This window comes from Sminthopsis crassicaudata, chromosome 4, assembly GCF_048593235.1.
Source record: "Sminthopsis crassicaudata isolate SCR6 chromosome 4, ASM4859323v1, whole genome shotgun sequence".
Lineage (NCBI taxonomy): Eukaryota > Metazoa > Chordata > Mammalia > Dasyuromorphia > Dasyuridae > Sminthopsis > Sminthopsis crassicaudata.
In genome coordinates this window covers 282,605,598-282,632,362 of record NC_133620.1, presented here as the reverse complement: position 1 = coordinate 282,632,362, position 26,765 = coordinate 282,605,598, and the positions used below count along the sequence as shown (strand labels likewise).

The window sequence follows — 26,765 nt, the reverse complement described above, 5'->3', positions numbered from 1 at the left end:
AGAGATCTTAAAGGAGGGAAAGGGACTCACATGTGCAAAAATGTTTGTGGCAGCCCTTTTTGTAGTGGCAAGAAACTGGGAACTGAGTGGAGTTCCATCAATTGGAGAATAGCTAAATAAATTATGGTATATTAATGCTATAGAATACTATTCTTCTGTAAGAAATGACCAACAGGATGATTTCAGAGAGGTCTGGAGAGACCTACATGAACTGATGCTAAGTGAACAGAACCAGGAGATACACAACAACAACAAGATTATACTATAATCAATTCTGATGGACGTGGCTCTCTTCAACAATGAGATGATTCAAATCACTTCCAATTGTTCAGTGATGAAGAAAGTCATCTATACCTAGAGAGAGGATTATGGGAACTGAGTGTGGCCCACAACATAGAACTTTCACGCTTTCTGTTGATGTTTGCTTACATTTTGTTTTCCTTCTCAGGTTTTTTTTTTCTTTCTAGATCCGAGATTTCTTGTGTAGCAAGATAACTGTATATATATATATACAGAAACATATATATATATATACACATATATATGTATATATATTGCATTTAATATATATTTTAACATATTTAACATGTATTGTACTACCTGCCATCTAGGGAAGGGGGTAAGGGGAAGCAAGGAAAAATTTGGAACAGAAAGTTTTGCAGGGGTCATTGTTGAAAAATTACCCATGCATATGTTTTGTAAATAAAAGGCTTTAATTAAAAAAAAATAAAAGTTATTTAGAGAAAATTTTCATATGTCTATAGATAGCTTTGATTTCTTCATCTGAAAACTCCTTGTTCATATCTTATAATCATGTATCAATTGAGGAATGGCTTATATCATTATAAATTTGACTCAGTTCTCTATATATTTGAGAAGTGAAGCTTCTACCTAGATACACTTAGCATATGATTATTTTCCAGTTTTCTGCTTTCCTTTTAATTTTGGTTGCTTTGGTTTTGTTTCTACAAAAGCTTTTTTTTTAATTTAACAAATAATCATCTAGTTTGGATTTTTTTAATGCTTATTTGATCATCAATTTCCTCCCCTCATATAGATCAGATAGATTATTCCTTGCTTTTCTAATTTGCTTATAATGTCACCCTTTAAAATGCTTGTCATGTACCCATTTTTATCTTATGTTGGTATAAGATGTGAGATATTGGTCTATATATAGTTTGTATCCTATTGTTTTTCAGTTTTCCCAGGTGTTTTTGTTGAATAGTGAATTCTTATCCCAAAAGCTAGGGTCTTTGAGTGTATCAAACACTTGGTTACTATAGTCATTGGCAAATGTGTTTTGTATGTATTCTACTGATTAACCACTCTATTTCTTAGAGGCAGTCCCAGATACTTTTTACTTCTGGAAGGGAAATTCCATTTTTAAAGTAATTTAAAATATTCTTTAAACTTATCATTTGTTTCTGGCATTAATATTAATATTGGCTCTGATGTTCTGGATGGCAAATTCCAAATGTGGTTAAAGATATGCATGTGGAATTGTAGAATTTTTCAGAAGTCTCATTTTTTCTTTCCTATTTCCCTTTCTTCTAGCTAGAGAGAAGCCTTTTGGTCGAAGGGAAAGAAAAATGAATTTATCCTAAATTTGATAGCATTGCTTAGTCATTCCAGAGCCACTCACTCCATAAAATCAGGGAACTTGAATTTATGGAATTGCAATTAGGTAATCTTTTTTCTGCCTTTTTCCTTTTAGGTTCACTATGATTTTGGTCTAAGAAATATATTGTCAGTGTTAAGGACTCTTGGGGCTCAAAAAAGAGCCAGACCAGAAGATAGTGAGCCAAGCACTGTTATGAGAGGTCTAAGAGATATGAACCTCTCTAAATTGGTAAGTATATATCTTCTTTGACTTTTTTTCTTTTTCCAAGGTAATATTCAGACTAAATGCTGCCACCCTACAGTGGGATGTTGGTATATCATGGAAAAGGCAATAGCAGTCACAGAGTGACAGGGGTAAATTAGACCTCGACCAGTTTGAGTGCCCAAGAGCATATTGCTCAGAGCTTATCTATATTATGAGAATTGTTGCTCCAGGGAAGATCCCCTAGAACAGCTAGCTGTATAATGGAAGTGGGAAGGAAAAAAGGAAGGAAACAAGGAAAGGAGGAAAGAAGCAAAGAAAAAAGACACATATATTAAGCACCTACTATGTACCACTGCATGAAGCACATTATAAATGTTTCATTTTATAGGTATAGGTTAAGTGCCCAGAGTGACATGAGTAGTAAATGAGGCTGGATTTGAAGTTGGGTCTTCCTGACTTCAGATTTGCCACTCCAACTACTGTTCCACATAGCTGCTTCCTGAAAAGGGAATTATGGTTATCCCTTCCACATTATGGGGGTTGGGACATGGTGCCATTTCAATCAGGAAAATCCATGTAAAATTGTTTAGCTTTCTTTTCATATCAGTGAAGAAGTATTAAATTATTATGATATCAAAAATATATTGATATTGAACTCTGGGAAATGAATATGAACCACTACATAGAATTCCCAATCCCTCTATTTTTGTCCGCCTGCATTTTCGATTTCCTTCACAGGCTAATTGTACATTATTTCAAAGTCTGATTTTTTTTTTTGTACAGCAAAAATCATGTATACATATATTGTATTAACTTATACTTTTAACATATTTAACATGTATTGGTGGGCCTGCCATATGGGGGAAGAGGTGGAGGGAAGAAGGAGAAAAGTTGGAACAAAAGGTTTTGCAATTGTCAATGCTGAAAATACCTATGCATATATCTTGTAAATAAAAAGCTACAATAAAAATCAATATATATATACATATATAATTTAAACATTTATTAAAGATGAAATCAATTTTTTCATAAAAAAGAATGACATTAATAAATTAGAAGAATATAGGATAGTTTAACTCTCAGATTTGTGGAGGAAGAAGGAATTTGTGACCATAGAGGAACTAGAGATCATTTTTGATCATAAAAAAATAATTTTGATTATATTAAGTTAAAAAGTTTTTGTACAAGAAAACTAATGCAGACAAGAATAGAAGGGAACAATAAACTGGGAAAACATTTTTACATCCAAAGGATCTGATAAAGACCTCATTTCTAAAATATATAAAGAATTAACTCAAATGTATAATACTGCAAGCCATTCTCCAATTGATAAATGGTCAAAGGATATGAACAGACAATTTTCAGATGAAGAAATTGAAACTATTTCTAGCCATATGAAAAAGTGCTCTAAATCACTACTGATCAGAGAAATGCAAATTAAGACAACTCTGAGATACCACTACACACCTGTCAGATTGGCTAAAATGACAGGTAAAGATTATGATAAATGTTGGAGGGGATGTGGGAAAACTGGGACACTGATACATTGTTGGTGGAATTGTGAATGAATCCAGCCATTCTGGAGAGCAGTTTGGAACTATGCTCAGAAAGTTACCAACTCTTCATACCCTTTGACCCACAGTATTTCTACTGGGATTATGTCCCAAAGAGATCTTAAAGGAGGGAAAGGCACCCACATAGGCAAAAATATGTGTGGCAACCCTTTTTGTAATGGCAAGAAACTGGAAACTTGTTAGGATTCTTACAAGGTGCTACAGTTCTCTAGCTTACTAATATACTTAGTACTTATTAGAGCTCTACAAGATTTACACCTTTAAGAGAGCATATATAAGCTAGGAGTCTCAACCAGGATTTAGTCCAGGACATTCAGAAGTTAGAGAGGACAAGCCTACTCTCGGAGGCGGAAACAGATTCATCCCATTTTTCACTTTTGTGCTGGCTGGAGGCTGAAGTACAAACCTTTGGATTTGGAGACATTCGGAAGGAGCTAGAGGCAGAAGCTGGCAGAGGCAAAGGACTAGAGGCAAGATCCGGAAGGCCTCCAGAAAACTAGCCAGCCCCCAGGTGAAGAAGATAAGACTTTGAAGGAGACAATAAAGGATTTCATTTGAGGTGATTATTTACTTTGAACTGAAAGGAAGGCTGCTCCCAGAAGCCCCCCCAGAAACCTGCTCCCAAAGAAGATTACATTTTTTTAGAGAAGAACATTACAGAAACTGAATGGATGCTCATCAGTTGGAGAATGGCTGAATAAATTATGGTATATGAATGTTATGGAATAGTATTGTTCTGTAAGAAATGACCAGCAGGATGGTCTTTCTCAGTTTTTCTTCTTTCTTGATCTGATTTTTACTTGTGCTACAAGATAACTGTATAAATACACATACATATATTGGATCTAACATTTAATTCAACATATTTAACATGTATTGGACTACCTGCCAGCTAAAGAAGGGGGCAAGGGAAAGGAGGGGAAAATTTGGAACAAATAGTTTTGCAAGAGTCAATATTGGAAAAATTACCCATGCATTTGCTTTGTAAATAAAAACTTTAATAAAAAAAAACCATAAGATATACTGCCTTTGGAAGAATAATCCTAAACAATAGTAATAATTGATGGCATTTATAAAAAAAAAAAAAATAAATGAATTAATAAATAAATAAATAAAAGAATAGTCCTTAGAAGGTCCTATATTTAGCACAATAGGAATATGCCCAACACGCCAAAAATGGGGACAGAAACAAATGGGTATTTTCAATTTTGGCCCCCTGTTATAATCAGTTTATATATTTAGGACATATTCGACATTGCTGGCATTTTCCAAAATCATGAAACTAGTCTGGTCTTTTGTTGCTGTTACATAGATCTTTTTTGCTGCTTTATATACAGGATATCCCAAAAGTTTTGTTTACAGAAATTAAATATACAATTAAGCTCTTAAAGCTTAAAACTACACTAACACTTTTTTATTAAAGCTTTTTATTTTTCGAAACATGCGTGGACAATTTTTCAACATTAGTCTTTGCAAAATTTTGTGTTCCAATTTTCTCCCTCTTTCCCCCATGCCCTTCCTTAGATGGCAAGCAGTCCAATATATGTTAAACATGGTAGAAATATTAAATCCAATAATTGCATACATATTTATACAATTATCATGCTGCACAAGAACAAAAGAGAAGCAAAAAAAAAATGCAAGCAAACAACAAAAAGAGTGAAAATGCTATGTTGTGAACCATTCTTAGTTCCCACAGTCCTCTCTCTGGGTGTAAATGGCTCTCTTCCTCATTGAACAATTGGAACTTATTTGAATCATCTCATTATTGAAGAGAGCCACATCCATCAGAATATTATTGTTGCTGACTACACTAAGATTTTTGAGACACCATTTATAAATGAAGATCTTTTAGGAAAATAGTTGCTCAGAAGGGATTTGGTAATAAGGCTTTATTAGTTGCTCAATAAGTACTTGTTTAATGAATTGATTTTAATTCATGGTTTTTCAGGTTGATGAAGATGAGCCTCTTTTCCTCAGTTTAATCAATGACCTATTTCCAGGATTACAACTAGATAGTAGTACCTATGCAGATCTGCAACGTGCAGTAACTAATCAGGTTGAAGAAGAAGGATTAATTAACCACCCACCTTGGAATCTTAAACTTGTACAGGTAAGTAAATTTGAATCTATTGCAGGTATAGAAATTTGGATTTCTATTTTAAAATGTAAAGATTCACTTGAAATTCATGTTGTTTATTTGATAAATCCCAGTTCTCAATTTAGAAATACTAATATAACTAAACAACTGTAAGGGGCCTTTAAATGGGTGCCACAGCAAATCGGGAGATTGAGTGGTCCGGAAGTAATTTCTGTGGATATTAGGACTGTCCTTGGGTGGGATCCTGTCCATTTTGAGATAGCTTCGTAATGGGTGACTCTCTCGCTGATTGGCTGTGTGTGTGACCTCACAGGCCCTATGTAAGCCCACTGCAGGCAGCAATCGCTCTCTTTAACCTGGCGTTCTTCACCCTGGCTTCCTAGTCTGGGTGGCCAAGCCAAGATGGATAGCCAAAAGAGGTAAGGAATTTGGTAGTGAACACGTGGGTCTTCTGACCAGGTGTTCACTAGGGAACCAACAAGTCAGGGCATCAGTTAGGGCATTATGTGAGTAGGTATAATAAAGGCTTTTAAGATTATACATGGCTGTTCTTGAGTGCGCTACTGGTTATTAAGCTATAGATTCAAGAGATTGTGGCCAGAGACCTTTGAAGGCCTCAGAGGAGGCGAGCCGGGTAGAGTTCACACTGCAAAGCACAGTGGTCAAAGGTACTCTGGTGGGTCTAGGACAGACTAGTAATTGTAACTGCCAGGAGAGCACGTTACAAACAACTATCAGTAAGTTGAGACAAATAGCACATTCTGATGAACAGAGGCTCCAAACACCAGTTCTAATTGCCTTGCCTACTTTCCATTAAAGGGAAAAACAAAATAAAGCAAAAAAAAAAAAAGATCCACGTGTGAGTTTTAACATTTAGCTTGCATTTTGTTAGCCTCACTGAATTAAAGCACAGAAGGTGACCTGGTGGAATGCTTTGTGTGGATCATGAATCCATGTACAATCTCTTGGCTGTGAAATTCAGTGTCTTGGTGTTCCTGGGCAAATCACTCCAACCCTCATTTTATCTATAAAATGAGATTGACAAGATATGCATTACGTATTTCAGAGGGTTGTTGTAAAGCCTAAAAACCTACAGAAATACAAGTTGTCATTTTTTAAATTTTAATATGGTGACCTCAATTTAAAAACTAAACATGACCCAACAATCCTTGTGACTATTCTTTCTTGAGTTTATAAAAAGCCCTATATTTGATGGCAGATGATTAATAGGATTTTTTCCTTCAATTTATTTAATTTAATAGTTATATGAGACATCTCTAGTACGTCATGGATTGATGACCCTTGGACCCAGTGGTTCTGGAAAAACAGCTGTTATAACAGTTCTGATGAAGTCATTAACAGAGTGTGGACGTCCTCATAGAGAGATGCGCATGAATCCAAAAGCTATTACAGCTCCTCAAATGTTTGGCAGACTGGACACGGCAACTAATGACTGGACAGATGGAATTTTTTCTACTTTATGGAGAAAAACCTTGAAAGCTAAAAAAGGTGTATTTACTTTACTGTTCAGTTTTCAGTAATGTCTGACTCTACATGCCCATGGGATTTTCTTGGCAAAGATACTAGGATGTCCCCATTTTATAGTTGAGGAACTAAAGCAAATAGATGTTGTGACTTGTCTAAGGTCACACAGCTAAATATTCAAGGCTAGATATAAACTCAGATCTTGTTGACTTTAAATAACTCTATCTGCTGCACTACCTAGCTTTAGCATTATGATGTGTATGCTTTTTGTTCATTTTCCTACTAACTTATTAATAGCATAAGGTACTTCATTAGAAGGAATATAATTTAAAAACAGTATTTTTCTGCTTTATTTATAGGAGAAAATATCTTCCTGGTTTTAGATGGGCCTGTAGATGCCATTTGGATTGAGAATTTAAATTCTGTGTTGGATGACAATAAAACTCTCACATTAGCTAATGGGGATCGAATTCCTATGGCCCCCAGCTGTAAACTGTTATTTGAAGTACACAACATTGAGAATGCCTCTCCTGCCACTGTTTCTAGGATGGGTATGGTCTACATCAGTAGTTCTGCTCTTTCTTGGAGGGCAATATTACAGGTGTGGATAACAGATACATAAATGTGTTCTCAGGGTTTGGGGAGGGAAGAGAAAGCTTCCTCAAAAAACAAATCTTCAATTTCTCTGTTACAGGCATGGCTAAAAAAGCGCAGTCCACAGGAATCAGCTGCATTACTTGAAATGTACGACAAAGTGTTTGAAGACGCATATACCTATATGAATCTAAGTCTTACTCCAAAAATGCAGCTCTTGGAGTGTAATTATATTACACAGGTAGACATTTGTGGATTTTTAGTTTATTTAGACTGTGTGATTATTTTTTATTTAATTACTTATTACTTACATCATTAGCAAATTGAACATTATTTCAGCCCATGAAGTTTGAGAGTAGAATTATTTTAATATAATTTTATCAAGACATATGCTAGAAAGATAAAAGACAGGATTGTCAGAAACTCCATTCTGTCATCATCACCAACAACAGTTTGGTATAGTGAAGAAAATGTGCACTATAATTGAAAGTTTAGTGGATTTGAAGTCAGAGAGTTCTGAGTTCACATCCCAGCCCTGTTATTAGCTATCTGTGTTATGAGTTTAAGGAAAAATTTCTCTTTTAAAGACTTCAGTTTTCTCATTTATAAAATGAGAATCTTGGTAGTTGATAACTAAGGATCTTTTTATCTTTAAATCTTGTAATCATTTGATTTCTATTTGTTGTTAACCTGTTTTCAACTTCCACTAGACAAGAAAACTAGTCAATCAACAATTATTCTTTTATTATCTGTTATGTGACAGGAACTGAGATAAGTGCTGTGAATACAAAAACAATGAATGAAGACAAGCTCTATTTTCAAGGAAAAATTCTGAGGGGAAGACAAGTTTATATAAATAAAAATATTTTAAAAATAAATATAAAGAGAATAAATACAAAGTAAAGGATATTTAAGAAAAACACCCTAGTCAAACTTAGTTATTTGAAAAGAGGTCCAAGGTGGGAATTAAAAATCAAAATTTTGTAAGATGCTAGAAAAAAGTCGCTTATAGCAATTTAATTCATTTTAGTGTGAAACAAAGCTGGAACTTAAATTAGAGTCATTAAAGAGGAACTTAGACTTTATCAAGCAGGCAGACATGAAGCATTAGACGCAGTGGTCCTCAAACTTTTTAAATAGGGGGCCAGTTCACTGTCCTTCAGACTGTTGGAGGGCCAGACTATAGTAAAAACAAAAACTCACACTCTGTCTCCTCCTCCTCAGCCCATTTGCCTTAACCCTACAGGCTGTATAAATGTCCTCAGTGGGCCCCATATGGCCCGCAGGCCTTAGTTTGAGTACCCCTGCCTACAGGTTCTTGAATAGTAAGGTAACATAGACCTATGCTTTGGGAAAATTGAACTGACAAAGGATTTGGAGAACTGAATAGACTATAAGCACAGAGACTTATTACAAGGTTCTTATAGTAATCTGGGAGATGTGGGAAGTGTAAGGAGGGAGTGTAGTAATTAATGAAAAGGTAAATTTGTCTTAGGCTGGTGCCTTATTGGCTAGATATCTGGAATGATGGATGAATAAGAACTCAGCAGCCAGAGGAAGAGTAGTTTAAACTTGCTACATCCATGTTTTACCATCCATTGGCCTCTCAAACTCTGTGAAACAGACTTCCAATCCATTGTTCTACTCAAATATCTTTCTCAAAGGTTGTCAATGACATCTTAACTTCATGGTACAATGAAAAGATCACTTGACATCACAGGACTAGATTTAACTCTTGGCTTTGCCACTTAAATCCTTTGTTATTCTGGCCAAGGCACTCAATCTTTCTAGTCTATATCTGTTTTTGTATCTGGAAATTGAAGAGGGTTGGAATAGCTAAGATCTATGTCTTCCATCTTTAAATCTGAAATCCTTTTTTTTCTCAGTTCTTAATCTTCAAGTTTTCTGAAGTTTTTGGTACTATCAATTACACTGGATATCCTTTGCATTTCCTCTTTTGACAAATGTAACACCGTTCCCTTCTGATTCTCTTCCTATTTGTCTAATTACAGCTTATAGTCTTTATGGTAGAATATGGGAAGAATACATAAACAAGTCCTGACCATTAATTACCTAGCTTCCTCTGCTTTGCCTTTGACCACCATTATTGTTATCACATCATTGTCATCATTGTCGTCTTCTTCTTCTTCTTCTTCTTCTTCTTCTTCTTCTTCTTCTTCTTCTTCTTCTTCTTCTTCTTCTTCTTCTTCTTCTTCTTCTTCTTCTTCTCTACTACTACTACTACTACTACTACTACTACTACTACTACTACTACTACATTTTTCTTCTATTTCTTCTTTTTTTCTGTCTGTCCACCTCTCTCCTCTGTCTCTGTCACTGTCTCTTGTTTCTGTCTCTGTCTCTCTCTTCTTCTCCCTCTCTCTCTCTCTCTCTCTCTCTCTCTCTCTCTCTCTCTCTCTCTCTCTCTCTCTCTCTCTCTCTCAGTATTTTTTCTTTAGTGATCTCCTCATATCCTATGCATTAATTATTCTCTCTACACTGATAAATCCTGTATCTGTATATCTGGCACTTATTTCTTTCCTGAACTTCAGTTGCATGTTATTAATTGCCATTGAACAACTCTTATCTGAATGTCCTCTTGGCATATAACACAACACATGTTGAAAACAGAACTTATTATCTTTCTCCTTAAACTCAGCCTTCTTCCAAACTTCTTTATTTCTATTGAGGACAATCATTTGGCTTGTCATCCAAGCTTGTAACTTGGGGCTCATATTTAATTTCTTCCTTTCTCTTTCTCTATATCCAGTTAAATTTCAAGTCCTCTTGATTCAACCATTATACTATATCTTGCATTAGGAAAATTCATTTGACTTGGAAAACTTAAGACATCGTATGCTTAGAGACTTATTCCAAGAATAAACCTTGGAAATGGGGTAATGAAATCTTGGATGAGGATGGTAACAATGGGAAGAAATGGAAGGAGGGAATGCCAATGATGCCTTAACTTCATGTTACAGTGAAAGATCTTTTGACTTGGAGTCACAAGGCATAGGTTTGAATCATGGCTTTGAAAGAGGACCTGCCTTCATATCCTATTACTTCATCTATAACAAGAGCCTCTCAACTGGGCTTCTTTCTGTTTCTTCCATTTCCATTCTATCCTCTTTATAGCTGCCAAAATAATTTTTCTAAGGTACATGTCTTACCATGCCATTCCTCTCTTAAAATTTTTCAGCAGCTTCCTAAGAGAGTAAAACGTAAATCCTTAAGCCTGTAATTTAATGCACTCAGAAATCTGACCCCAATCAGTCTCATTTTAGAGACCATCATTTTTCCATGCATTCTGCCTTCTAAACAAAATTGGCAACATCTCTTCCATCTCAATTCTTTTGCTTTTGAATTAAAATCATTCTCATGTAATTCTTCAGAATTCTTAGTTACTACCTTCAAGGCTAACCTTGCAATCGCTACTTTGTCAGTGAATTAATTCATCCTTGATCCATCCAGTTGCTAGAGAACTCTTCAACAAATTATCTTTAATCACATTCATTTGAATACACATTGTATTCTTCCACTGGAGTGTAAGTTCCTTGAAGGTGAGAAATGTTTCATTTTTGGTTTTGTTCCCTAATATCTTGCACAACTCCTTGAATATAGTAGGACGAGGTTAAAGATATGGGAAAGGGGCAGCTAGGTGGCGCAGTGGATAGAGCACCAGCCTTGAATTCAGGAGGACCCGAGTGTCTGATCTCAGACACTTAGCACTTCCTAGCTGTGTGACCCTGGGCAAGTCATTTAACTCTAGCCTCAGGAAGGGGGGGGGTGGGGAATAAAGATATGGGAAAGAAGAAAAAAATAGATAATAAGATAAAATTAAATTGAATTTAGACTGAATTTTACTGTTGACGTGGAAAGTACACAGCTGTCAATCTACATTTTAGTGTGTAAAGAGACAGTTTTTGCATGTATTTTTCTTTTAAAATCACAGTACATAGGAATTTGTTATTGTCACAATATGTATACTTTTTATATATAATATTGAAAATAAATAAGATCTATGATTTATAGAACTATAAATTTTTTTCATAATTTACATTTCCTTTGAATAAAGAATGAAAATAAAACCAAAGGCAGCTGAAGTTCAGACAAAAATTAAAAGGACATAAATCAGAATCATTAATTGCATATTTGTTAAAATTTTGTTTCCCTTTGTTAGATGGTATTGTTTATTTTAATTAGTACTTATTAAGCCTATAATTTTAATTTTCTAAAATTATGCTCCCTTCAGATTCTACCACAGTAGTATCTGTGATAAATATACCTAATTTCTTCTTTTTTTATATTCTTTCATTTCCAGTCCCTCAATCTCCTAGAAGGTTTGATTCCTTCCAAGGAAGAAGCTGGTATTATTTCAAATGAACATATCCAGAAATTATTTGTGTTTGGCCTTATGTGGAGTTTGGGGGCCCTTCTGGAGTTGGATAACAGAGAAAAGCTTGAATTCTTTTTGAGAAATCATCAAAGTAAAATAGATATGCCATACATTTCTGAAGAAAGCCATCAAACAATGTATGAGTTTTTTGTCTCTGATTTTGGTAAGAGACCAATAGCAATTATTTCTTAAGCATTTGCAATCATAAACGTTCCCTGGGAATTGTTTTTTAGATTATTACATAATATATGTACAGTATTCCCTACATTTTCTCTTTAAGGACAAATCTTAAGGCAAAGTTTCTTGACTTGCACAATAACAAGCACAGATAATTATTATGCATAGTTGAATTAGTTTTGGCAGGTATAAAATGTTCTAGAAGAGGGAAGTGCACATAGAACAGTGAAGAAAGCTCTATTAACTCTTACAGGCTAATGCATCAGAAGCCAATTGCTGCTTTAGTCCCTCCATGGTACCAGTTATGGTCTAAAAGTATTTACAATTACTTCAACATGAACAACTTTCTTTCAGGACTTGGCATCCTCCTCCAACTTGGTCTTCCAGCATTTACCTACACCACTGACATTAACAACAACTTGTACTTAGTGAATAAATATCATATTAATAAAAATTACTTTCCACACGGAGGTGAACTATCTTCTTAGGGGTGTATGTGTATTTTGGATTGGATACAGTACAAGATGCCTGGAAATGAAGTGATCACTATGATGTTAATATCGTTTATCAAATATATCATACATGTATTGTACATATAATGCATACATTTATCTAATGCATATTTGATAAATTTAGTAGACCATATAATATATTAAAAACAGCGATATATATAATATATTTATATATTTGCATCTGTATAAAATACATAATAATATACATATAGTTGTTGTTTATCTTTCATTTTCAAAGACCACTGTGACATCAGGAAGGTGGTACCATGACATGCAAGTGAATTGGATTTAAGTGAAGGGGGGGCTGGGCAAGATCGCCTGCCTCACTTTCTCCTCCAGAGCCATTTGGGTCCAGTGGCCAGATATAGATCAGGATGCCAACAGATGACCTTGAATGCAATGAATATGTCTGTGTATATATAAACATATATATTTACAATACGTGATGGCTTAGTATGATGACCTGGCATCCTGATAGTAAGAATAAAAGGAGGACCAAAAGTTGAATACTGAGATTTGGCATATGCCTGAAAGCCAAAGTCACGCCTATCGTGGATTCAATGCCTACCTATAGAATTTTTCTTTTTTTTTTTTTTTTTGTAAATTCCTTTTGTAAATTGTTTTTAAATTTTATTTTATTAAAAAAATAAGAAAAAAAAGAAAAAGAAAAGGAATACAAAACAAAATTTTTAAAAAACCAAAAGAGAAAAATGCCATGTGCCCAGCAGAACAGCAGGGAGGATTCAAATACTAGAACAACAAAAGTGTGTGTGTGTGTGTGTGTGTGTGTGTGTGTGTGTGTGTGTGTAGAAGAAATTATATTCAGGATTTCATCTTTACTTCCTTGTAAATTATTATTTTGTTCTCTACTGTGTACCTTTTTTAATTGACTGTGAATGCCCTTGTTAATGCATTCACTATTGCCAGCCTCTCCTAATTCCTAGGCTCTCAGAGAAATCTCTGGTCACTGTCTTTCGCAGTGTTTAAACCAATTTTACCAAGCTTACTTCTGTCTGAGGTCTTCAGAGATCTCTGGCCATCATTTCATGAAGCAATGGTTTATGATAGAGCACTAGAGAACAGCTATGTGCAGGTTCAAGATCTTTTATTCATGTGTTCACATCTTGCCCTTAGCTGACTTCCTGCTGACTCCTAGGGAACTCCTGATGAACTCCCTGTCAAAGAGACCTACTTCCTAGTCCCCACAGCTTACATAGGGTCTATGAGGTCACACACACAGCCAGTCAGAGAAGGAGACGCCTCCTGTAGAGGATTCAGATCTCAATGCGACCAGAACTTCAGCTCACAAGGTGGTCCTTGCTGGTACACAGAAAACCACTTCCAGGGATCTCAGGCAAAGCCTCTTTACTTCCTGTTCATGACTCCTCCCCCGACACTTTATTCTTTATAAATTTTGTAGGGTACTATATCCTTCAGAGTAATGATGTAGTGTTGCTATTTAACCCATTCCCCATGTGGTTTTCAGAACTATAAGCCGCCATCTCCCCTCTAATGCCTCTGTGTCTAATCTTACTCTGCACCTCATTTGTACAACATAATTACTATTTTTACTTTAACTCTACCCCAGTCTTTCTTTCTAGCTGTCCTATTGCTAATGTCAATCTCAAACATATGGAATACATTTAACATGTTAAAAAAAAAAACAACACCCAAACAATTTGTCTATGTTAAGTTCCTTGAAATTGATCTTTGATATTAGCTCTTATATGCTAAATTTTGTATCAAGTTTGGGTTTGGTTTATAAAAAATCCTGAAAATCCGCAAGTTCATTTAATATCCATTTTTCCTCATACAATATTATGAATAATTTTACTGGATATGATATTTTTGGTCACAGACCTAGTTCATTTGAATGTTGTAGATATGATTTCAGGACCTACGGTCTTTTATTGAACTTGCTGATAAATCCTGCACAATTCTAATTTTAGCTTTAGCATCTTTGAATTGTTTTTTCTTGTTTCTTGCAAAATTTTCTCTTTGATATCGGTTTGATTTCAAAATTTGGCAATAATATTCCTATGTGTTTTCCACAGGATCTCTTTGAGGTGGTGATTGGTGGATTGTTTCTGTTTCCCCTCATGTTCTATCACTCCAAGACAGTTTTCTTGGATTATTTCTTGCATTTTTTGCATATTTCTTGTCAAGGTTCTTTTTTTTTTTTTTTTGTTACAACTTCCAAGCAGTTTAATTATTCTTATATATTTAATTATTCTTATATACATATATTTTTTTCTTCTTGATCTTTTGTTTTTCTTATAAAATATTTCACAATCTGTTCAATTTTTGTTCATTCTTTATATTCTGTTTTATTATTTCTTGGTCCCCTTGCCTAATTCTAACTTTCTTAGAATTATTTTCATCTTTGAGACTGTATTTCCTTTTCTAGTTGATTAACTTTTTTTTCATAATCTTATTTTTCTTGATGGTTTTTATTTTTTATGTTTTAGTTTTTCCTCGTATGTTTTGATTTTTATTTTGAGTTCTTCTATAAATTCTTTCTGGGCAGGGTGCCATTTCACATTATTCTTTGGGACAGAAGTTGTTTTTTACTTCATTATCCTTCAAATCCTGGTTTTCTCTGTTCCTATTGCAAGTTTCTATGGTTGGGTTCTTCTTTTTGAGTTCATTTTTTAAAAATAAGAAGCGTTAGGATAAGCACCTTTAATTATTGAATGGGGGGATGGTGCCTTTAGCTTTACTTCAGCTCTATTCTCTGACCTGAAACCCCAAACCAAGAGCTCTCCACTCATGTGCATACCTGCAGCCAGGTCACTGCTCTAGGGCTTTTGCACTCCTTGTGTGTTGGTTCCTTCTCATTTAGGGCCAAGTCTCTGCAGCACAAGTGGGTCTGGCCTTCTAGAGGTTCTTCCCAGATTCAGACCCCAACTCCACAAGCAGTTCCGTAAGTGAAAGTTTCTGTGGTTTCTGCTGAGGTTTCAGTCAAACCCAGCTAGTCCCAAAGGTCCCCCACTTGGTCTTTCTGTGAAGCTAGCTCAGAGGTGTTTGCAAAATATGGTTAATCCCGGCCTTAGGTCTTAGATTTTCTTGGGTTGTACCAGTAAGACCCCTGTTCTGCCACAAGTCTTTTTGATTTTTTTTTCACAGTTTCTGTTGACACTGAGGCACAAATTTGTTCTGTTTGTGGGGGAAATCTGGAGAGCTTGAAATATACCAACCTACTCCATCATCTTCCCAGAAAGCTCATGGGAAAATTAAAAAAAAATTACCTATTCTTATTTATATTTGCAATTTATATAATTTACCAACCTGCTCCATCATCTTCCCAGAATCCTCCTCATGGGTAAATTTTTTTTTTTCAAAAAACATTACACGTTCTCATTTGTATTAGTGATTTATTTCCATTTTCTCAGACTGTAAGAATAAACATTACTTTTAATTCTTTAGCTATTCATACTTTTACATTAGGATAGGATTTTGAAGGAAAATATCTTTACAAACTTATTTTTAAAATTGCACTTACTAAGGACTACTATTCAGTTAAGCACTTATTTTGTGTCTCCTATAAATGCAAAGTGCTATTTTAGATGCTGAATGAGGTACAAAGATGATCAAGGGTTTTAAGAGAGTTTATAATCTATTGGGAACATGGGATTATGTAATACATTTGATTTTTCATATACTTGCATATGTTTTGACAAATGTTTTAAATTTGATACTTTCCTTCTAATTTACTTGCCATAGTTTTACACCCAAAATTATCTACATTTTTATAGGTGAATGGGAACATTGGAACAAAAAGGTTGAACCATATATTTATCCAACTGACAGTATTCCAGAATATTCATCAATTTTAGTTCCAAATGTTGACAACGTTAGAAGCAATTTTTTGATAGAAACAATAGCAAAGCAACACAAAGTAAGTCTATATGTAATTTCTTAGTTATGAACCACATAGCTAGCTACTCCTTCCCAGAGAATTCGGGTACAAACGTATGCACAGTTACAAACATGGGCACTCACACAAAACATCTACCTACATAAATGAGCTCATTCAAACACAGATATAGATTGATCCCCCACATTTATGTCACATGTTCATATTCAAATATATGTTTACTATGTTAACTCACCAGTCAATTGTTAAATGTATACTAAGTGAGAGGTTGATATCAGGTTCTGGAATTGTAAGTAGAGAGAATGAAACAATCCCTTTTAAAAAGTTGTTTAGTCAAGGTATTTATTAAGCACTTAACTATATGCCAGGAATTGTATAAATTGTAAGGAGCTAATGTTATAATGGAGGAGACAAAGATATCAATATAGATGCAGTACAAAGTGAACAAATATACCATGTATTTAAAAACAAGATCATTTAGAAGAGAAGGCACTATCAGTTGTGCCTTAGGAACTAACATAGTGTAGAAAGGGTTGCCTGAGTTTGTTTTTTAAAGGAAGAGAGGTTCCTTATTGAGTGAAAGGAACAACAGAATAAATCCTGGAGTATGTCTGGCTATAGAAAAAAGAGATGTGTGGGAAAGAAGAGTTTGGTTTATGGTGACTCTGGAAACAGTTTGAGGCCAAGTAGTATAAAGCTTTAAAAACTAGACAGAAGATTTTCTATTTTATCCTAGACACAATAAATAGATAGGTAAACACACAGAGCTGATTATATAGGGCAGTCAATGATAGTCTCTATATTTAAGAAAAATTACTTGGGTATTAGTAAGATGGATTGGAGGGGGAGTGACAAGTAGGCTGTTTCAATAAGCTACTGCTCAGTCAGTAAGCATTAAGTACTATGTTCTGAGCACTGTGCTAAGTGCTAGGGATATAAAGAAAAGCACAAATGATTCCTACCCTCGAGGAACTCCCATTTGTAAATAATTAGGTAAGGAGAAAATGTTAGTCAGAAAAGGAAGGGAATTGGTAATAGTGTGAGTCAAGTTTGGAAATTGTTGGAGAACTTTCAGTCACATTTGGAGGTGTGGGTGGAAAGTAAGAAAGTAAAGCACTGCTATCCTTAAACTAATCTGTATCCAGTGGCACAAATCCCTCATAATATATGCAAAGATATTAGACTTAAATCCATTGGCACTTAGTCATATGTGTGTGCATAATGTGTGTATGTATATATGTATATATATATGTATATATAAAGATATATATATGTATATATATATATACACGTACATACACACACAAATATTTATGGTGTTAGGGAAAAATGGGATATCGTGTGGGCCAGTGGCTGTGAAAATAGAAAGGAAAATGAGAGACTATAGAAGTCAAGTAAAAGATACTGAGATTGGAATGTGATTGAAAAGGGTAATATGTTGGTAGGCAAAACAGTGAAGCCACCAAAGGATTCTAATAAATGCAAAATTTTCAAATACTCTTCATCTCTCCCTCTGTGATTACAGGCAGTTTTGCTCATAGGAGAGCAGGGAACAGCAAAAACTGTCATGATTAAAGCTTATATGAAAAAGTATGACCCTGAAGTACATTTATCTAAGTCCCTGAATTTTTCATCTGCCACAGAACCAATGATGTTTCAGGTAAAACCCATATTGTTAGTAGATTGTTATAGATTTGTATGGTTATTAATATTTAAAATATTTTAACATAATAATTACATTAGATCAGATAAGAGACTTTATATCTTTTTCCATTTTAGCTCCAATAGATATACTTCATGATCCTCCAAAAATAATAAATATGTTTTTAAGACCTGGGGCTTAGAAAAACTCTTTCCAGTTTAGCCTGTCAGTGGTTAATATTCTAATAATTAATGCATTTTTCTTGGATTACTATATATGAATAGTCTACATATACAAATTTAACTAGGCTTAACAATATATAAACAATAATACTAATCTTTTAAAAAATAAATAACAAAACCTAAAGCAAATTATTTACTTTTATTTAGAGAACAATTGAAAGTTATGTGGATAAGCGAATGGGAAGCACATATGGACCACCAGGAGGAAGAAAAATGACTGTATTTATTGATGATATTAATATGCCAATAATTAATGAATGGGGAGACCAGGTATAAGTAAAATATTATGTATGTACACACAAACTGTTTTTTTTTAAATTCTGTGCCAAACAAAATAACCCACAAATTAGAAATATTCAAACTAGGATACTACCTTAACACTTACCCTATATTATTATATGTTCTGTTGTTATCTTAAAAGAGCTGTCTCCTTCTCCCTTGTCCTAAAAATGTTCATATGCTCCTCCTAGTATCGTTTTTGTATCAGAAGTCCCAATTTGAACCAAGATATATGCACTGAATGTTTTGGCTTATTTTTTTTCTCATGGGTTCTTTGAAGAATGTGTACTTTCTGTGCCAATTCAGTGAACGTTAGAATTAACTTAGGCTACTGTCACCTTTCACTAGAACTATCATAATAGCCTTCTAATTGGCCTCTCTACTTCTAGTTTTTCCTCCTCTATGATCCTCCATTCAAAATAATCTTGCTAATGGTTTGATTTACTTCCTTATACTGGCATTTAAAGCTGTGCCAAATCTGACTCCTGTTTACTTTTCCATACTTATTCCATGCTATTCTCTTGTGAAAGCATGTTTCAACCAAATTGTACTTAGTTATTGCCAATTATGGCCCTTCACCTACCAGTTTTACACATCTCCACAACCACTTCCTTCTGCTTGAAATGTACCCTTTTTTCCTCTGTCTCCAAGCATGCTTGTTTTCCTCTAAGACTCAGAGACTGTCTTATCTGTCATACCTTCCCAAATCTCCTTGGTTAAATGCTTTTTTCCTCCTCACTTTTCCCTATATTCTACTCATGTACATTGTGTCACTCTGATACACTTGTCAATTTCTTGAAGGCAAGTTTTGTTTCCCTTTTGCTTTTGAATCCTTAGTTTTTAGAATGGTGTCTTTTGGGTAGTAGGCACTTAATGCTTGTGGAATTGAATTGAACATCATCCTGAGGTGATAATAAAAATTTGTTTTGATAAATTTTCAGGTAACTAATGAGATTGTAAGACAGATGATGGAAATGGAAGGAATGTATAGCTTGGATAAACCTGGAGACTTCACTACAATTCTTGATGTGCAGATAATAGCAGCAATGATACATCCAGGAGGGGGTCGAAATGATATTCCACAACGTTTGAAAAGGCAGTTTACTGTGTTTAATTGCACATTGCCATCAAATGCATCAATAGACAAAATATTTGGTATATTTTCCTCTCTTTCAAATTATTTATGTAATACATAATCTGGATCTGTTCTCCTTAACCCCATTTGAACTACCAAGCTTAGAGTAGCTTTTCTCTTCCCTTTTGGAATTTGGAGGTATTGGGATTTCTTGTGCTCCAGATCATGAGACCCCAATCGTGTATTATCTCTTTGATTATCAGTGATATCCATTATTCCCCGGATTTAATGAGTTTTTAGAGAGTGTAGTTTACTATATTGGTATAGTTGGTACTGGGGCAACTAGGTGGTATAGTGGATAGAGTGCTGGACCTGAAGTCAGGAAGACTCATCAAAACACTCTGATGATTTTAAATGAAGGCAATCAAGGCAAGAGCATTAAAAAAAAAAAAAAAAAAAAAAAACTTCTTCAACATCTGCTTTCTTTGCTCATAGCTCATAGTTATAATATTATTTGATTGTTATTTGGTTTCTAAAGATTAATTACCTCAATTACTGCTAGAAAAACATGTAAATATGTGTTATGATTTATTTTTTATGATTAAAAATAAGCTGTGTAATTAAATTTATGTTCCTAATTTTTTTTTCTATTTTCAGGAGTAATTGGGTGTGGCTATTTTGATACTTGTAGACGCTTCAAGATGGAAGTAAATGAAATTATAATGAAATTAGTTTCAGCTGGTAGAATACTCTGGCAATGGACTAAGGTACAAAAGAATATTATAGATCAAAATATTTTATCTAACAAATCAGCCTAATTTTCTTCTTATAGGAAGATATAAATTCCCTGAGTGTAAACTGCTTGACCAGGAATCAGCTATTAAGGACAAATTATCCTTTCAATATCTACAGGTGAAATTCTTTACTATGAAAGGAATTGCTTAAAAATATTTTATGATGAAGTGAACAAATAGGAGCTATTGTCTGTCTTTTCTAAAGTTAGGAGCATTAGACAATCTCAGTTATCCAACTCTTCTTATAATACTGTCCAAACACCATAAATAAGTGTAAACTGGATGACTTAATGGAACCATTTCATAAAAAGACAAAAAAGTATAGATTGAGTTAAAATTGTGTAAAGGCAACTGGCTTTATAATGTCTAGATTTATATTCCTCACAATACTGTTGAAATTTTATTTCTAGCTGTTCTATGACATAAACCTAAAAGTTTTTTTTTCAAATCTAAACAAAATAGCAAGAATTTATAAATTATCCATCCTTAAACATTTCTAATAAACCTATTAGTACTGTTTAAAAGCACAATAGTCATTTCATGGTTTAAAAACTTAATTCTGCAATTCTACATTCATAGTGATTATATCCTCAAATGATCATGGAATACCATAGTCTACTATTTTTGAAAGATAATTGCCCTGTTTTCTATCAATAAGAATTTCATGTCCACTTATCAACACTCATTGATCACTTGCTTTATCCCCAAATAATTTTACCAAAAATGTTTTCCTAAATAAGATAATATTGCCAATCAATGTTATGTAAAGCCCATTTCCTACCACTTAAATTTTAATGTCATTAATTCTGTACATAATAAAATTATACCTGTAAAGACTTCAGATTGATAGGACTTAAAATACTACCTGTGATTAAATAAAATAAAACTGATTACACATGCAATCTATCTCTCATTCAGATCTCTCATTTATGATATTGTGTGTTTATAACTTTATTTCCCTAACCAAAAAACCCATATCTTACAATTATAATATTAAAACTTAAATTTAATAATATTTTATGTTCTATTTTTATCAAATAGAATTATTAGCTCATATATTATTCCCTGAAGTAAAGATACTATTTCAGTTCTTCAGCTCTTATGAACTCCAAATCAAACATTAAACTCACATGTCAGTCTAGATACTTGTGTTTTCCAAGAAAGGTGCAGATAATATGAATTAATCTAGTTCATTGCTATATAGTCATATGTCTTAATCTACACCTTTTATGTTTCTGCCTTTACAGAGAGACACCATGCATATCTTGCAATAAATTTCAGGATTTTTTCTGGTCCCTATAAGCCAGTATTGCCAGTACAGATAGATTAAATATACTACAATTTATCACATAAGAGTGTAACACATCCTATTTGTAGATGATTGATGTGTGTGTCTGTTCCACAGATGACATATTTCTAGTCTCTCCCCCTGAGCCAAAAGATTCGTGGAGTTTGGGTAAGAATGAGGAGGGTTAAAAAAAAAAAAGTGAAATTTTTAGTGAAAGAAAAAGAATGCTTAAACGGTTGCAAAGGCCTGCATAGTGATTCATAACCGAGCAGAGAAATCAGTTTCTTCTTTGTCAACATTAAATAAAATTTGTTAAGCTGCTTCTATTTCTTGCCTTCATAGATAGGATAAAGAAAAGAGAGTGAATTCCTTAAACTGCTCAAAATTCTATGAATTTTTCCATAAAGGAAAGGATAGTACTGAATGAATTCAGTATATTCAGTGCAATATAGAAAAAGAAAACAATATATGTAAACAGTACTAAATAGAGCACAAAATGGAATCATACTCTCCTAATCCACTTTCAACATACAGGATAGGAAGATCTATGACTTTGGAATTTGTTTTCGAGGGAACAAAAATGGTATAGATATAACTACAGGTGTATAGCTATGTATCTTTAAGATATCTCACACTCTTAATAATACTCTACTTTGGGATATATTTTAAAAGTTTTAGTTTGGAATCCTTTTGTCAGTTTTTTTGAAAATATTGGACAAAGCATGACTACTTTAACAGCAACAATAATATTAGTTAGCATTTACATAGCACTTTAAAGCTTGAAATGTGCTTTACAAGTAGCTCATTTTATTTTCACAGTGATCCTGAGAGGTAAATTTTATTATGATCTCCATTTTATAGATGAGGAAACTTAAAGCAGATGGAAATTAATCTCATATCTTTAGAATAGTATGCTAGAGATCATTCTTATTTTTTATCATATAAATGTTTTGAACACTGGATATATATATATATATTTTTTTTTTCTTTAGGTAAAAATGCTTCCAACTCCATCAAAATTTCATTATATCTTCAATCTTCGAGATCTCTCCAGAATTTGGCAAGGAATGTTAACTATAAAAGCAGAAGAATGTGACTCACTCAGTATTCTCCTATCACTTTTCAAACATGAATGCAACAGAGTAATTGCTGATAGGTACTTTAATAATTTCTTGTGAAGCTCATAGGATATTTGTATACTGGTAAAACATTATTGGTAAATCTACTCAAATTAAAATGAGGAAGTATTTTTATTTGTAAATGGTAACTAACAGCATTGACATCATCCTCCATCTATAGTTCTATTCAAAAAAGTATACTTTACTAATAGCTGATTTGATTGGATTTCTATTATTTTTTTTCTAGCTGTTCATTACTGGATAGTGCAATGTATAGATTTCCTCAAAAGATTTGATAAAAATCTCCCATGTGAAATAATATTTTTTTCTTTTATACTTTATCCTTCCTTTTTGAGAATTGATCTCTAACTCTTTAAATCCTCTTTCTTGTTTCCTCCATAGTCATCCTTGCAAGAATTCCGTCATTCTTTCTGATTATCCAGAGATTACAAATGCAAGGCTCCAGAGCTTATATTTTCTCCTAGAGGGTGGAAATCAGCTTATATATATATTTTTTTCTTTCTTTCTTTCTAACACCTAATATGATGCCTAGAAGAGTATGATGGTAAATGTTGAATGTGTGCACATCATTCTTTTAAGTTGCATATAAAATTTAGATATTCCATAAAGCAATAAATCAAACCCTAATTAGTAGTATGTCAATTTCTGATATGTAAATGCTCATACTGAACATTTAACAATTGATTTTTATGAGTCAGTTTAAGCCTGCTCCATTCAGCTCTGAGTAAGTGGTACATCCCCTTCTTTACATTTACACAGGCACCACCCTATTTCAGGCCATCATCACATCATCTTTGCCTTATGGCAGCATAGCATTCTCATTGGATTCATTGTTTCAAGTATCCTCATTCCTTTCTAGACCACATAGTTGCTGTCATTTTCCTAAAGTGAAAATTTGATCATGTTACCTCACTTTCCTACTTAATATTTTCTAAATAACTCCCTTTTACTTCTACCTCTTTTTGCCATTTAAAGCTTTTTACAATTTGGCCTCTTTCTGTGTTTCCATTCTTACACACTGCACTTCTTACAAACTCTGTAATCCAACCATACTAGCCAACTTGATGATCATCCTATATAACACTTTTTCTGCCTTTTCTCTGACCATCCTGTGTGCCTGGAATGCTCTCCTTCCTCATTTCCTCTTGGAATGCCCAGCTTCTTTCAAGACTAGTTCAGTGGACACTTTGTTCAGGAGGCCTTTGTCCCCTCTCCCCACAACCAGCTGCCAATGCGCACTCTCTCTAAGGCTATCTTCCAATCTGCATTCTGTCTTGTAAGTAGCAATTTATGTACCTATTTTCTCCCTTCTTTGAATATAAGCTCCTTGGGGAAAGAAACTATTGTCTTTTTTTAAAAAAAATCTTCACTACAATGCCTGAAACATATTAAGCGCTTATTTATTGCTAGATAGTCTGATTATTGGTAGAAATGCTAATTTGAGCAGATCAATGTAATTACCCTTTTATCCTCCCTACTGCCCTTCCCCATTGTTCTTTACCTTTTTTTTTTTTCTTTTTTTTCTTTTTTTTTTTCCAAGGAGTAGAGAAGAGATAGCAACAATAGTTCTCTTAGCTGTTATGGCTATTTAATTGTGACAAATTACTGAGATCTGCCCATCTTGTTTTACCTTGCTCCTTAACAACAGATACTTATTTCTACATCCAGGACTCTAGATGTTCTATCATTACCTGAGATTAAAGGCTTATATATATTAAAGGCACATAACAGAAACAAGCATAATAAAGTGCAAAACAACATTACCTCGGAGGGTCAGCTACCTTATCATTGCCCTCAAATACTTCTTTTAGTTTTTTTAGTTACTAGATTATTTTTTATCTTAAAGTTAGGAAATATAAATCTTTTTGTCAATATTTTCTTTTTTCCAAATACATGTAAAGATAATTTTCAACATTCATTTTGAAGACATTGTGTTCTAAATTTTCCTCCCTCTTTCCCTTACTTTCTCCTTCCCCAAGAGAGGAAACAATCTGATATAGATTAAATATATGCAATCATTTTAAACATATTTCCACATTTGTCATGTTGTGCAAGAAAAATCAAACCCAAAGAAAAAAAAAAACACAAGAAAAAAAAGCAAACAAAAAGGTGAAAATACAATGCTTTGATCTATATTCAGTCTCCATAGTTCTCTCTATGGATACAGATGAAATCCTCTATCCCAAATATATTGGAATTGCCTTGAATCACCATGTTATTGAGAAGAGCCAAGTCCATCACAATTGATAATCACATAATCTAGTTCTTACTGCATATAATATTCTCCTGGTTCTGCTCATTTCATTCAACATCATTTTATGTAACTCTTTCCAGGCTTTTCTGAATCATTCTGCTCATCATTTTTTTATAGAACAATAACATTCCATTACCTTCATATACCATAACTTATTCAGCTATTCCCCAATTGATGGGCATACATTCAGTTTCCATTTCCTTGCCACTACAAAAAGAACTGCTACAAACATTTTTGTCCATATGGGTCTTTTTCCTTTATTTAATTATCTCTTTGTAATACAGACCCAGTAAGTAAGTAAGTAAGTAAGTAAGACTAGTGGATCAAAGTGTTTGCAGTTTTATAGCCCTTTGAGCATAGCTACAAATCATTCTCCAGAATAATCAGTTGGATCATTTCACAACTTCTCTAGCAATGCATTAATGTTCTGGTTTTCCCACATCCCCTCCAACATTTATTATTATGTTGTCCTGTCATCTTAGCCAATTTAAGAGGTGTGACATGATATCTCAGAGTTCTTTTAATTTGCATAAAATATAAATCTTAAGAAAAGTCTCTGAGAGAGCCCCACAAGACACTGTCCTTGAGTCTGTCCTATTTTAACATTTTAAAAATGTTTATAAAATATTGTAAATAGCCACTGAATGAAGGCATAGAAGGGATGCTATTAAAATTTTCAGATGACACAAAGCTAGAAAGTTAATGCAATTACATGAAAGAATATATTTTTAAAATTTATTTAATATTTTTTATTTTCCCCAGTTATATGTAAAACAAATTTTATATTTGTTTTTAAAACTTTTGAGTTCCAGATTCTCGCTCCCTTTCTATCCTCCCCCCTTTGAGAAGGCACATATACAAAGTTATGGAAACCATTTCTGTAAAAGTAATGTTGTGAAAGAAAACATAGATTTCCCCACCACCACCAAAAAATAACCCTCAAGAAAAATATTTTGTTAAAAAATATGCTTAAAAATATGCTCAATCAGTTTTTTTCTCTGGCTATGTATAACATTTTTTCATCATAAGCCCTTCAGAGTAGCCTGGGATCATTGTACTGGTGAGAATAACAGAGTCATTCACAGCCAATCAATCTACAACATTCCTATTACTTTGTGTAGAGTATATTTCACTTTACTTGAGCTCACTGGAGGACTTAGAAATTTTTGAGAACATCTTGCTCATCATATCCCATAGAACAATAATATTCTATCTGAATCACATACCATAGTTTAATCAGCCATTCCCCAATTGATGGGTATCCCCTCATTTTCTAATTCTTTTCTCTGAAAAAAAAAAGCTGTATAAATATTTTTGTACATATGGATTCTTTTCCTTTTTTTTTTTTTTTTGTTAAATCTCTTTTGGGTAAATCATACTTCATAGTGCTATTGTGCTGTCAAAGGATATGTGTGATTTTATAGCCTGTTGGGCATAGTACATATCTTTTGATCATTTATTAATTGGGGAATGGCTTTTATAATTTTTAATGATTTTGACTCAGTTCCCTA

General features: G+C 33.7%; 1 protein-coding gene across 1 annotated transcript in view; it reads left to right on the top strand.

The window, feature by feature from the left end:
* DNAH8 (dynein axonemal heavy chain 8) overlaps positions 1-26,765 on the top strand; it is a 408,086-nt gene that overhangs the window by 232,124 nt on the left and 149,197 nt on the right. Inside the window, exons 48-59 of the mRNA XM_074311023.1 lie at positions 1,715-1,849; positions 5,351-5,512; positions 6,763-7,009; positions 7,345-7,586; positions 7,680-7,820; positions 11,901-12,138; positions 16,420-16,562; positions 18,067-18,201; positions 18,573-18,695; positions 19,646-19,859; positions 20,437-20,546; positions 22,854-23,017. Of these exons, the coding sequence (XP_074167124.1) occupies positions 1,715-1,849; positions 5,351-5,512; positions 6,763-7,009; positions 7,345-7,586; positions 7,680-7,820; positions 11,901-12,138; positions 16,420-16,562; positions 18,067-18,201; positions 18,573-18,695; positions 19,646-19,859; positions 20,437-20,546; positions 22,854-23,017 (2,054 nt within the window). The remainder of the gene's footprint in view (positions 1-1,714; positions 1,850-5,350; positions 5,513-6,762; positions 7,010-7,344; positions 7,587-7,679; positions 7,821-11,900; positions 12,139-16,419; positions 16,563-18,066; positions 18,202-18,572; positions 18,696-19,645; positions 19,860-20,436; positions 20,547-22,853; positions 23,018-26,765) is intronic.